The sequence below is a fragment of the Nannobrachium achirus genome (genome assembly GCF_963921795.1).
Source record: "Nannobrachium achirus genome assembly, chromosome: 5".
Classification (NCBI taxonomy): Eukaryota; Metazoa; Chordata; class Actinopteri; order Myctophiformes; family Myctophidae; genus Nannobrachium; species Nannobrachium achirus.
Genome location: NC_137814.1, coordinates 13,980,094 through 13,994,172, shown reverse-complemented (window position 1 = coordinate 13,994,172; position 14,079 = coordinate 13,980,094). Strand labels below are relative to the sequence as shown.

General features: G+C 44.6%; 1 protein-coding gene across 1 annotated transcript in view; it reads left to right on the top strand.

Moving 5' to 3' along the window:
* LOC308286054 (contactin-associated protein-like 4) overlaps positions 1-14,079 on the top strand; it is a gene marked incomplete at both ends in the record, with an annotated part of 156,979 nt that overhangs the window by 37,124 nt on the left and 105,776 nt on the right. Inside the window, 2 exons of the mRNA XM_080727016.1 lie at positions 9,428-9,575; positions 11,083-11,313. Coding sequence (XP_080583142.1) covers positions 9,428-9,575; positions 11,083-11,313 — 379 coding nt within the window. The remainder of the gene's footprint in view (positions 1-9,427; positions 9,576-11,082; positions 11,314-14,079) is intronic.

Here is a 14,079-nt window from a genome sequence, read left to right as displayed (position 1 = left end):
ATATTATAGGGCAGGTGGCGTTGGAACACTGTGGTTCTACAGGACCCGGTGTCGACCGGCCGCAGTGGCAAACACACAGTCATCAGGAACCTCAGGCTCCGTATTAATAATAGATGGAACAATGAGAGAGGGAAGCGGGTCAGAGCTCTGCTGACTGGACGCAGGCGCTGCCAAAAACACTTTAGCCTCTGTTGATGGAGAAATAATATAGACAAAGAGGCAGTCGAGCGTCAGGTGGCTATATGGCAGTTCCTGGCTGGGTGACCGTGGGCTGCGCTCTGTGTAAGTGCAAGGTGGTGCTCACTTCCATATCGTTGCTGTCGGGCAGAAACCTCTTATCTCCGTATTCTGTTTTTTCTTAAAGCAATGCCATACTTGATCATACGCCGGTGCTACACAAAAGCATCAAAAGTAGCAGATCCATATGTGACATGTTGTGAGCTTGTAGATCTGCTACTTTTGCTGCTTTTTTTTTTTTTGAATCCTGAAAAGTTACAGTTGGACATTTGAGGTTTCCAACTGACAGAGACGATAAGTCCTCCTTTGTGGATGAAGGGTTTGAGGGTACTTTCCTTTAATATCAGGGGCCTTCAACGATTTTCAGGCCAAGGACAACTTAGTTGAGAGAGAGAGAGAGAGAGAAATGAGGCAGATACGGACCCCCACTACATATTGTATGAAATTGTGTCGCATATTCAACTTTTCCATCGATTTCATAGACTTCATTAGTATTGATTTCATAGACTTCATTAGCATTGATTTCATAGACTTCATTAGTATTGTGTACATTTATGGATTTGTGTGTTTGTTTACACATGATCTTTTCTACTAATTGGATTCATGTTAATGTTAAAGGAGAATTACTGCTCAGATTGGATACTAACAGCATTTGCGGCAAACATGAAGCGAAAAATTGACTTTCAAGCGTTAAATAAAGTTAAATAAGCGGATTAACAATTTAACCACTGACTCCTGTCTGAAGCTCTGGTCGGGTAGTACCGATAGACACAAAATGCAATATATATACAGATCATTATTATACTGTTTAGACTGATAAAGGCTGATAGATTCTTGGTTTACCTATGATCCCAGGTTACAATTGCTATGCATTTAACTCGTATCTACCTTGCTTGCTCGCTTTGGATTAAGAGCTTAAAAAATTGTAAGGCTGCAATGTTTCTTCCAGAATAGGGTTCAAGTGGGTAATGTTGAAAAATAAGAATAACAAGTAATAAAACGTGCCTATCACACAAAGATTTGTTGGACCCTTTGCAGTAACTCTGAGGACACCCCGTTGAAGTCCCGTGCTTTAATTAGGCTTGATTTCTTTTTCTGTGCTCTCAGTTTTTGTGTCGCAGTAGTGTCTGTGTCTCAGTGTCTGTGTCTCCTTGTCTGTGTCTCAGTGTCTCATTGTCTGTGTCTCAGTGTCTGTGTCTCTTTAGCCATGTTTCCATAAACTTATTCGAATTAGGGAAGCAAATTATCAGAAATACGCATTAAGACAAAGCGAATTTAGCATGTTTCCATTTGCGGGTGTCATTCGAATTAGCGACGGTCGCAAGAGTTGATCAGGCTGATTTTTTTCAGACCGAACCTGAGCACTGCACCGTCTGCACGTCTGACTGCTGTGACTCGGTCGCTGTCTAGTAGTGGGAAGAAGGGGTTATCACTTATCAGTCATCATCATGGCCCCAAATAACTTTTAAATATATTACAATTGGCGACGAGTTCCTCTCAATACATAAAGCTACCGGTTCACCGGGAAAACCGCGGTCGCGTCGCTGGCGCTGCACAGTGCTCATCCAGTTTCACCGTCCTCTGGAAGGTCAGGTGGCCGATCTGCAAGCTCAAATTCCTCCTCCTCCAAGCGGATAACTTTTTTTGCGGATAATGAAAGTTTATTCGCATTTTGAAGTGTTTCCATAAAAACATTTAGCGAATAAGCCGTTAATGCGCAAAAAGTGGCTTTATGGAAACGCCACTATTGTCTGTGTCTCAGTGTCTATAGTCATTTTTCCATAAACTTATTCGAAAATGGGAAGGGAATTATCAGAAATGCGCATTAAGACAAAGCGAATTTAGCCTGTTTCCATTTGTGGGTGTCATTCGAATTAGCGACGGTCGCATGAGCCGACTCAGCGCGGTCCAGCTGAACACAGCGAAGTGCTGCCTACCTCCGTGCCCACCACTGGTTCTGTCGGAGGTTGTCTTTGCACAACAGTCTGTAAAGAGTTACAGCTGGCAGCCTGGCACGTTGTGAAAACGGGAGGAATTTACACACAGTCCGTGTCACTCCGTGTGTAACAACCGGTTTGTTTTGTGGGCTAACGCAGTAACGCTATACAATGGACGTTAATTAAGCGGCAGGGGAAAGTGTTAACTTGGAGGACGATGGACCAGAACGTCATAATTTATTCGCATTTATTGGCTGACCCGTTTCCATTCACTAATGCGCATTTAGTTTTTTCGATAAAGCCTCGAAATCCACCTCCTCCAAGCACATAAAGGTTTTTGCGGATAATGAAAGTTTATTCGAATTTTGAAGTGTTTCCATACAAAAGATAAATGCGCAAAAGCCTTAATGCGCATTAAGAGGCTTTATGGAAACGCCACTTGTGTCTCAGTGTCTGTGTCTCATTGTCTGTGTCTCAGTGTCTGTGTCTCATTGTCTGTGTCTCAGTGTCTGTGTCTCATTGTCTGTGTCTCATTGTCTGTGTCTCATTGTCTGTGTCTCAGTGTCTGTGTCTCATTGTCTGTGTCTCAGTGTCTGTGTCTCATTGTCTGTGTCTCATTGTCTGTGTCTCAGTGTCTGTGTCTCAGTGTCTGTGTCTCAGTGTCTGTGTCTCATTGTCTGTGTCTCATTGTCTGTGTCTCAGTGTCTGTGTCTCATTGTCTGTGTCTCATTGTCTGTGTCTCAGTGTCTGTGTCTCAGTGTCTGTGTCTCATTGTCTGTGTCTCATTGTCTGTGTCTCAGTGTCTGTGTCTCATTGTCTGTGTCTCATTGTCTGTGTCTCAGTGTCTGTGTCTCATTGTCTGTGTCTCAGTGTCTGTGTCTCATTGTCTGTGTCTCATTGTCTGTGTCTCAGTGTCTGTGTCTCATTGTCTGTGTCTCATTGTCTGTGTCTCAGTGTCTGTGTCTCATTGTCTGTGTCTCATTGTCTGTGTCTCAGTGTCTGTGTCTCATTGTCTGTGTCTCATTGTCTGTGTCTCAGTGTCTGTGTCTCATTGTCTGTGTCTCAGTGTCTGTGTCTCATTGTCTGTGTCTCATTGTCTGTGTCTCAGTGTCTGTGTCTCAGTGTCTGTGTCTCAGTGTCTGTGTCTCATTGTCTGTGTCTCAGTGTCTGTGTCTCATTGTCTGTGTCTCAGTGTCTGTGTCTCATTGTCTGTGTCTCATTGTCTGTGTCTCAGTGTCTGTGTCTCAGTGTCTGTGTCTCATTGTCTGTGTCTCATTGTCTATGTCTCAGTGTCTGTGTCTCATTGTCTGTGTCTCATTGTCTGTGTCTCAGTGTCTGTGTCTCATTGTCTGTGTCTCAGTGTCTGTGTCTCATTGTCTGTGTCTCAGTGTCTGTGTCTCAGTGTCTGTGTCTCAGTGTCTGTGTCTCATTGTCTGTGTCTCATTGTCTGTGTCTCATTGTCTGTGTCTCAGTGTCTGTGTCTCAGTGTCTGTGTCTCAGTGTCTGTGTCTCATTGTCTGTGTCTCATTGTCTGTGTCTCATTGTCTGTGTCTCATTGTCTGTGTCTCAGTGTCTGTGTCTCATTGTCTGTGTCTCAGTGTCCCGGATTAGCCCTTTTCCTTTTGTGTGACATCCTCTCTATGTCTCTGCTGTGCTATGTCTTTACACAGCAAGGTCTGGAGTGTTCGTTTAACTCTGAATGTGTAAAGGAGAAAAAAGAAGATTTAATTCATGTCACTTTATAATTTAAGCTGTGTCATTTTAATTTTAGATTCGCCATTTAAAGTGGAGAGCCATAGATAGAGAGGCAATATGGAGGGAGCGTGTGTGTGTGTGTGTGTGGGGACGACGACATGCGCCACTGGGTTCCGGAGCCCAATTGAAAACCTCTCGACATTGTGAGTGCGCTGGTATTCGGATTAGCCTGCGGGCCTCTGCTCTTTCCGTTTCAATAAACAGAGAGATTAGGGTCAGAGAAGAATGGCCGCTCCCTCTCCAAATGGGTGTCACGTCTTTCCAAATGTGTGGTGTGTTTTGTTAAAATGCGCTTCATAAATACATTAAGCTCGACTTGGCTTCTTGGGCTGCTTGGGGCTGTTAGAATGTCAGTGCACGGAGCTGACCTCGCTCTCCGCTGATTGGTTTAGTCTGGTCCGGTGCCGACGAAGGAGGGTTCAGTGTACTTAAGGGAACAACAACAACAACAACAAGTCTAGACAATGGAGGCTGCCAGACATCACCTTCCATTCTCCTGTTATACCAGTGTTTCACAAACAGGGGTCTCCCCTTAACTCTGACAGTCTACAAATGGAACCAAATGCCATTTGGTTCCATTTGTACACTGTCAGAGTTACAGACTTGTAAGGGTCAATTTAGGCACCCCCCCCCCCCCCCCTATTAGATTGTGAATATTATTAGAAAACATATACCGGTAACCACTTAAGCAATATATTAAAAAGCTCACAACACGTTAAATTCAAAGGTTTTTCATACATGACGAACTTGTGAAAATATTTTACTTTTGGTAATAGTCTACTAGTCCTTGCCCGTTCCAAGATATGTGCTCTGAATTATGTGCAGTTTGGGTTATGGAGTGTGCACAGTATGAGGTAATGTAGGAGTCTCAGAAGTAATGTTGGAGAACCAAGACGTATCAGTGATGTCAGTCACCTCTTAATTTGGGCACTGTTTCAGCATGCGGCTGTTACCATGGCAGCGACGCGTGTAATGCGCAGCATAGGCGGCGGTATCAGTGATTATCTCCAAATGTGGGCATTGTTTTGTATCAGTGATGTCAGCATGCGTCTATTCATGGGTTGCATTTGTAGTCCTAAACCGGCCATATTGAGGACCAACACAGGTGTTTTGATTAACGTAGAACAGGGATGTCAAAGTCAAATACACAGAGGGCCAAAAAACTAAATTTGCTACAAGTCGAGGGCCGGACTGGTTCAATGTTTATTTAAAACTCACAATGTGTCTATCACAGATCGCGGCAATGCGTTGTAAGCATGCAGAGTTTATTTATTTTGATGGGGAAATTACTTTCTTCTCATTGAACTGTACAGCGTTGCTTGTGTTGCTTTGCTTCGATGTGACAATGTGGAGGACGGTATGAGTCACGGCCGCATACACAACACATGAAATCGCTGTTTTACATCCTCCATTCTAAATCCTCCATTCTAAATCCAAATTTCCCTTTTGGTTTGTGATTGGTTGGCTTCAGCTGTCTGTCTAAGGAAAGCATGAAATGTGGTGTGGTTGGCTGGTCTTATCTGTACATTTAGCATGTTGTGTTACGTTGTTTTGCGTGCGGCTGTGACCTGCGGGCCAGTTCCAATAGTAATTAAATATCCTCCCGGGGCCATAGATAATTCATTTGCGGGCCGGATCTGGCCCCTGCCTTAGCTTTGACATATGTGACGTAGAACATTGGTTCTAGGCCAATCAGACAAATTGAACACCTGTGTTGGTCCTCAATATGGCCAGTTTAGGACTACAAATGCAACCCATGAATATCAGACATACCGTACAGTACAGGATTTGAGGATTTTGAGGATTTGAGGATTTTGATGCCAATGTTTTTGTGTATTGCTACTTTTCCAAGCCCTGCACCACAGAGCGTATAGGCCTACTGTACACACTGTATATTATGTGTGTATGGTAGCATGCTTGACATTGCAGCTGTGCCGAAGTTTTCTCACTTCGACTTAATCTCAGTACAGAGAACTGAGGCTAAGCTTCTTTTTTAAGAGGCCGGCGGAATATTCCTTCTTGCAGCTTAAAACATTATTTGACACGTTTGAACACGTTTCTAAAGCTCCACATTAGTCAAGCCTCTGAAAAAGCCTGTGTTGACCGCAATGCTGCCTGGCTTATGGCAATAGATCTCTTTGGGTTTCTTCTTCGCTCACATCAGAGGCGGCAGTGCTACGTATTCCACCATTATCTCTCTTGCAGCGTTGCCAGATTTTGTGAGCGAAACAAGCGCGGCAGGTCTACGAAAACAAGCCCAAAAGGAACGACTATAGGCCGCATTGCCACATGATCACACGCACGCACGCACGCACGCACGCACGCACGCACGCACGCACGCACGCACGCACGCACACACACACACACACACACACACGCACGCACACACACACACACGCACACGCACACGCACACACACACACACACACACACACACACACACACACAATGTGCTATTCATTTGCTTGGTTTTAATCTTGTTTTGAAACACATATCCAACCTATTTTCAGATGGGCGTCTGCCTTGACCTTCAACATTTTGAGAAAAATAATCCTATTTGAACTTGGGACCCCCCACCCTGACAAGCACTTTGAATTGTAAGCAACTACAGTGGGCATGACAATTAGTTGGGCTCGGTTCCACAGATACATATTGTGAAAACAGCTGTACATGAAAGTCGTTGTGAGTTGTAGATCGATCGGCTATTTCCACAATGTTTGCCTCTTTCTTACGTAGGCTAATATTTGACAATTTCACCAAAAAGTTCTTAAAAGTCCTTAAATTGTCACTTTAAAAATGTGCAGATACCCTGTAGGCCGGGTGTAGGCCTATACATTTATACTGTACATGTTGGTTTGAGTGAGAAAACAATGTTGCACATTAACCTAATTGCACACTAAACTAATCCTCTGAGTCTGGGGGGACCCCCCCAAAATAATTTGGGGACCTCCCCTGAGGGTCCCGACCCCCAGTTTGGGAACCACCATCTCTGTGTACTTCCTTCTCTGTGAGATTAAGTCCTGCCCGGCAGTAGCTCAGCGAAACGTCTCTGGTTCGTTCGCCGTGTCGCTGCTCTCATGTCACATCAGTCAAACTACTGTGTTCAGGAGGATTTGCCGTCTCCACTCGGCTCATATTTCCTCCAGAACTCTCCTGTAAAAGCCAGCGAGCGCTTCGTCTTGTCAGCCTTCAGCCTTCCTCAGCAGGAAACAGAGTCATTTATTGGCGGGCTGAACGCTCGGCTGCGCTCAGCTCGGCTCGGCTCTGCCGGCTGGGCGTGCTCAGCCTGTCAGCGTGCTGAGGACGGGCGTTCAGCTGCAGATGATGCAGCCGCTCCTCCGCCGAGGAGGAGGCGTGTTTTCTTCACGCTGCATCGTGGCCAGCAGAGCGAGCAGAGGGAGCGTGGGGATAGACTTAAATACGCACATACTGTATAATCATGTGAACACAGACACACAGACCCACGCACGCACGCACGTCGCACGCACACATACCAGGGTTATTATGGTTCAACTAAGAAAACCAATGCTATATCGTTAACTGAAATAAATAAAAATTATATTTAAAACAAATAAACGATAACTAACTGAAAACTTCATTGTGCGTTCAAACTAAATGAAATTATAGTCAAAATGCCCTTCTTTTTCGTACATTTCTGTAACTGATTTTAATATATTTATTTTTTATTACACAATAATTGTTCTGACCCTTTTGAAACCTGCACTTGACAAATGAAGTATGAACAAAACTAAAACGAAACCGTTTCCAAAAACACACACACACACACACACACACACACACACACACACACACACACACACACACACACACACACACACACACACACATATTCATTCACACACATTCATTCACATGTACAGTCACGTGAGCGTGCGCACCCGCACACACCAACAGGCACACACTTGTGTGTACTGCTCGTGCGCCGCAGACACCCCAAACCAACACTTCCAGCTCTCTGAAGGGGAACACACACCGGATGCAGACGGCTGCACAGCGTCGGGTCGCATTATTGACGTGCGCGAAGTGCCGCACGGTAAAAGCGGCACGCTGCCGCGCAGTGCAGCCATTTCCCCTAGATGGGAAATACATTTTCACCGCACGGCAGCGCCTAGAAATAGAACAGCGACGTATCGCCGGAGCGGGCGAGGCGGCAGACCCACACCCGCGCGCGTCTGAAGCCGCCGGTGTGGGTTAGTTCATTGAAAATAATGGGGGCGCATGTTTTGACGCACCGTGTTGTACGCGCCGCCTCCGCGTCCGGTGTGTGTTTCCCTTGAGTCTGCCTTCCTGCCCTGTGAGCCCCGTGTCTGAAACGTTGCTTTGAAATTGTAGGCTACTAATAAATCTCTGTGTCACTGACCTTCTTCTATTTAAGTATTCTTTTTTATTCTGTTTTACTTCCCCAACACAGGTGTGTATTTCTATCCCCCCCATTATTTCTTCATAACCACATCTCTCTCGGGCCATATGGGAATCTCTCTCTTTCTCTCTTCCACTTGAAACAGTCTGACTCCATTCTCCCGTGGAATTAACAAGTTAATTAGCTGTTTAAGCTTTACTCCGTGCGAGAGCAGCGGTTAACCTTCATGTCAGCTTCAAAAGGGACGACGCAATTAGGACGGCGGTGATGAGCGAGATGAAGAGATCGCTGGGAGAGATGAGGAAACCGAGAGTCGACAGAAGAGAGATGATTAGATTAGAAGGAGAGAGAGAGACAAGAAGAGGAAGATATTTACAGTGGTTAGATCAATCCTCTCTCGTTGCCTCACGTTTAGGAAGGCCTTAGGAACGAGCGTGGGTTAATGAATGTTATTCTCCACAGGCCATTTGCTTACCAGAGCTGCAAGCGCGCCAAACTACAGCTAGAGCCGGTGCTCTTGCCTCTCTCTCATTTCACAACTCACTGAGGAGGCATTCATCAGGATCGCGCTTCTATCTACACAGCGGGGCTATTCATGAAGACAGGGAATTCAAAGCTGTTATAGCCTCCAGGGAAGACACGGCAGTGTAACATCAACATGCATATGGAAAGTGAATATGTTGGCTCTGTAGTCTTGCTCGCAGCGTCCGGTTACAATTGCGTGTAAGTGCATTCATAGCAGCGTTGCCAGATTTTGCGTGAGAAATAAGCAGCCAGGTCTGCATTAGGAAACACAATAAGCAACTGCATTTTACAAACAACCCCCCCCCCACACACACACACACACAAAAAGGCAAACCTGCAACTACTGTACCAATAATTTAAGTCTGAGGGTGCTTAGAATAAGCAGACATGGTAACCCTGCCTTCATAGCCATGTCTGATGTTACATGGGTAACCAGATGAGAATGGGTCAAACTGGGGACAGGTTGGGGGTGGGGGTTCATCAAGGGACCACGGTGGGTCCCTTGATGAAAGTAATGCTAATGGTGACAGTGTCTATATTAAGTTCAGTCTTTTCCAGGTAACAGTAATGTTGACAGTGCCTCTACGTTCAGTCTTTTCCAGGTAACGGTAATGCTGACAGTGTGGTTCAACACAAGTTCCAGCGAGCAGTGCTGGCGCGCTACCTCCGCCTGGTCCCTCTGGACTGGAACCCCAACGGACGGATCGGACTCAGGCTGGAGACGTACGGCTGCCCTTACAGTAAGTCCTGTCCGCTGCGTCAAAACACCCTATACTGAACCCTCTCTCTATAAACAGCTTCTTCTTACTGTGTATGAAGTGTTTTCGTGTGTGTGTGTGTGTGTGTGTGTGTGTGTGTGTGTGTGTGTGTGTGTGTGTGTGTGTGTGTGTGTGTGTGTGTGTGTGTGTGTGTGTGTGTGTGTCCATGCGTTCGTGGGTGCGTGCGTGTGTGGGTGCGTGGGTGCATGCGTGCGTGCGTGCGTGCGTGCGTGCACCATGGATGATAATAGAGCACCGAAGTCTGACAATACAATGTTCCTATTTAAAGAGTTTGCTGCCCATAATATGAATTAAACTAAATACATAAATATACATAAGTAAAAAGCACTAATTATTATATTTTGATTGTTGGAAAGTCAGGCCATATGGTATACATAGGATGATTACAAATACATGTAAATGCACTCTCAGGAGGCAGTGAAGCTCTGCTTTTCATTGTGGGTAATTAGTCTCCACAATATCTTTCAATAATTGCATGGATGACATTGATTATCCTTTACGTATATTGTTGACAGTATATTGTTTGTGTATTTATATCTATATCTGTGTACACAGACAGACAAACAGACAGACAGACAGACAGACAGACAGACAGACAGACAGATCGTCAAACAAAAGCATCAAAAGAATCAGACCTACAAGCTCGAAGCACCACACGAAGCGACACATTTTGAGCTTTAGTTGGGGCGAATCCGATATTTCCGTGACCGTGGAGAGCGAAGGTCCGTTTCTCAGTGGTTTTGTCAACTATGAAGGTTAAATAACAAATTGAGCTCCCATGTCCCTCGCAAAAATGTGAGCAAAATGTTTGACAGCGTGGAAAGTTTGTGTCTCATTCACTTACTATACACTATACAATAAAGGAAAACAATCTGCTTTAAGTAGCATGTGAGGGGTCAAACTAGGGGTTTTTAATTATTCTGAATCCATTGCAAGCATTTGTTTTGCACGAAAAATATTCCTTGGGCTAAAAACGTCCCAACCACACTATGGTTTAGTGATGAGACTTTTCACAGTCTTTTGGGGTCCATTTTCAGCCCAAGGAATGTTTTTCATGCAAAACAAATGCTTGCAATGGATTCAGAATAATTAAAAACCCCTAGTTTGACCCCTCACATGCTACTTAAAGCAGATTTTTGGGGGATATTTTTTTCCCTTTATTGTATAGTGTATATAGTAAGTGAATGAGATACAAACTTTCAGCGGCTGTCAAACATTTTGCTCACATTTTTGCGAGGGACATGGGAGCTCAATTTGTTATTTAACCTTCATAGTTGACAAAACCACTGAGAAACGGACCTTCGCTCTCCACGGTCACGGAAATATCGGATTCGAATATCTGCTACTTCTGCTATCTTGGAATTTTTGAATCCTGAACATGTATGAGGTTTCCACCCGACAGAGACGATATAATATAGCACAGCACTGTCGTCCTACGTCCCTATGTTGTCCTTGTGCTGTTCCTCAGCCTCTGATGTGGTGAGCTTCGGTGGCGACAGCAGCAGCAGCAGCAGCAGCAGTCTCCTTTACAGTTGGACCCCAGGGGGCTCCGGGACCCCGCAGACGTCCAGGGACAACATCTCTCTGAAGTTCAAAACCCTCAGGAACTCTGGGACGCTGCTCCACGCCGAGGGACCGAGGGGAAGCAGCCTCACTCTGGAGCTGGAGAACGGAAAGCTGCTGCTGCTCGCCAGGCAAGGTACGGTGAAATATGTGACACTCAGTGGTGGAAAGTAACTAAGTACATTTACTTAAAGGGGAAGACCACCCATTTTCGATATTGAACTATGTCATTAATATACCTTAGAGGAGTTGGAAGGAGTGTGGAAATACAAAAAAAAGTTCCCCCTCTTCTGTGTTGCCTAGAACTGGAGGGTTGATTTTGGGTTTTGTATTGTAAAGTACAACTTGATGACATCACACCGTTGTACTTTACAATACAAACCCCAAAATCAATCCTCTAGTTCTTAGCAACACAGAAGGGGGGGAACTTTTTTTTTTTTTAATTTCCACACACAAGGTATATTAATGACATAGTTCAATATTGAAAATGGGTGGTCTTCCCCTTTAAGTACAATTTTGAGGTATCTGTACTTTACTTGAGTATTTCCAATTTCTAATACTTTTACTTCTACTCCACTACATCTCTGATCCAAATATTGTACTTTTACTCCACTACATTTATAAAACTGTAGGTACTATAGTTACTTTGCAGATATATATTCTAATATTATAAAACATACATAAACCACTTTAGCCTTATTTTATACCGTGGCTATTTGAAAATAGCCGATCTACAAGCTCACAGATCTGCTATTTTCAAACATTTTGTACTTTTACTTTTGGTACTTAAAATACATTTTGATTCCAAAACCTTCGTACTTTTACTCAAGTACATTTTGAATTCCGGACTTTTACTTGTAAGGGTGCCCTCACACCAAAATACCTATGAGAGTGGAATCCGCGTTCCGCCAATGCATTTCAATGAGAAGGGAGCATTTTTTGCAGAAATCCTCTGCTGGCATGAAACCGCTTCACTCTCATTGAAATGCATTGGCGGAACACAGATTCCACTCTCATAGGTATTTTGGTGTGAGGGCACCCTAACAGAGTATTTCTATAATACAGTATTCATACTTTTACTTGAGTAAAATATGTGAGTACTTTTTCCACCACTGGTGACACTGGACTCTGCAGTGCAGTGGAATTAGTCTCAGTAGAGTGCATACTGTACCTCCACCACTGCTGTGCCCTTATAGCTTTGGACCTTTTCAAACCAAAAGTGTTGTCATCTCTTCAGGGGAGCAGAGCTACTGAGCATTCCCACAAAGTTTCTCGAGTTATTTTGCAGGCAGGCAGGCAGACAGACAGACAGACAGACAGACAGACAGACAGACAGACAGACAGACAGACAGACAGACAGACAGACAGACAGACAGACAGACAGACAGACAGACAGACAGACAGACAGACAGACAGACAGACATATAGAAGGGGGTGAAAACCCTGCTAACTCAGAGGTAGTAACCAGATACATACATCAGTACTACTGACTGTGTTGATCTGCTATTTTCTGTCAAAGTTTTCCCCACAATATGGAGGAATGATGGCGTTTATAGTGGTTAAGATACTGGTGCTTCTCCCTATGTTAGGTACTGTACTTACTTACTTGACACCCTTACCAGGGTATAGGCTGTCGACAAGGGACCCCAGAGTTATCGCTCACCGGAGTTCTTTTCTGTCTAGGACCAGGTGTATCGCAGTCTCTTGGTGTCTGCCTGGAGATCCCGCCTTGGGCCCGGCCTCTGTTTCTTTTCCAAGTCTGAGCCTGTCTGGTGGTATATTTGACACTGGTTTGTGTAGTGTGTGCCCGATCCGTCTCCATCGTCTTCGTCCAATTTCGTCTGCTGCTGCTGGGTCCAGCTGGGAGTTGTTTGGTCATCATCGTTATTGTTGATCTTGTCTGGCCAGTGTATATCCCGAATTCTTCTGAGACACCTATGTTCGGTAGAACACTGTTATATCCGTGTTTATATATTGATTAAAAAAGAAAATAATCTGGGAGGGCATTTCACAGGTGTGGGGCGGTGGATGAGATGCCCAGTCGGTTGCCCATGGTCGGTCGCCCATGGCAAGGAAAAGCTTGGTGTTGGACGAGTGAAGGTTTCGAGTGGAGGGTTGTTCTTTGAGAAGTTCTTTGGGGTAGGGGTTGAGCATTGCTGTGGATGCACTGATGAGTCAGAAGGGGATCTTGTATTCAGTCCTGAAGCTGATGGGCAGCCAGTGAAGTGAACGGTTTTGCTGTTGTGCTGATTCTATTTGTTCATTTTAAGTGTTGTTTTCCACCAATATAAATATGTGCTGCGTATGTGTTTACATACACAGTACTGCTTCTATTTCCCAATACGCGTTGTTATGTAGGCTACTCTTGTGCTCGAATTCAAAAGCAACAGCAGTTTGGGTTTGAGTCATCTAAAGTTACAGTATGCTGACCTTTTCTTTTGGTACTGTACGTGCAACTTGTACCAACGTGTAAGAATGCAGATATTCTGCATGTCTTTTAAAGGACTTGAAAGGATTGATGTTGTTAATTAGCAATGTACCAACAGCTTGTGGTTCCTTTCTCACTGCTCAATATGACCTTGTCAAAGGCAAGTTGTGCAGCGAGGTAAAACTAAGTTTTGCAAGAGTTGCACACACACGGGCACGCACGCACACATGCATTACTGTACTTGTGAGGAAGGACATCAACAATTTAAGACGTCAAAAAGAAAAGAAAAAAGAAAACAACTGAAAGTCGCAGAAAAAATGACGACAATAGTAGATCTACAGTACCAGCTCACAACGTATCATGCTTCTACACGCTGTGAGCTTGTCGATCGGCACACAAGAAAGCATAAAGTGGGTAAAATTCGAACCCCAACCCCTCAACCATAACCCCTGAATCACAATCCTAACCCCAACA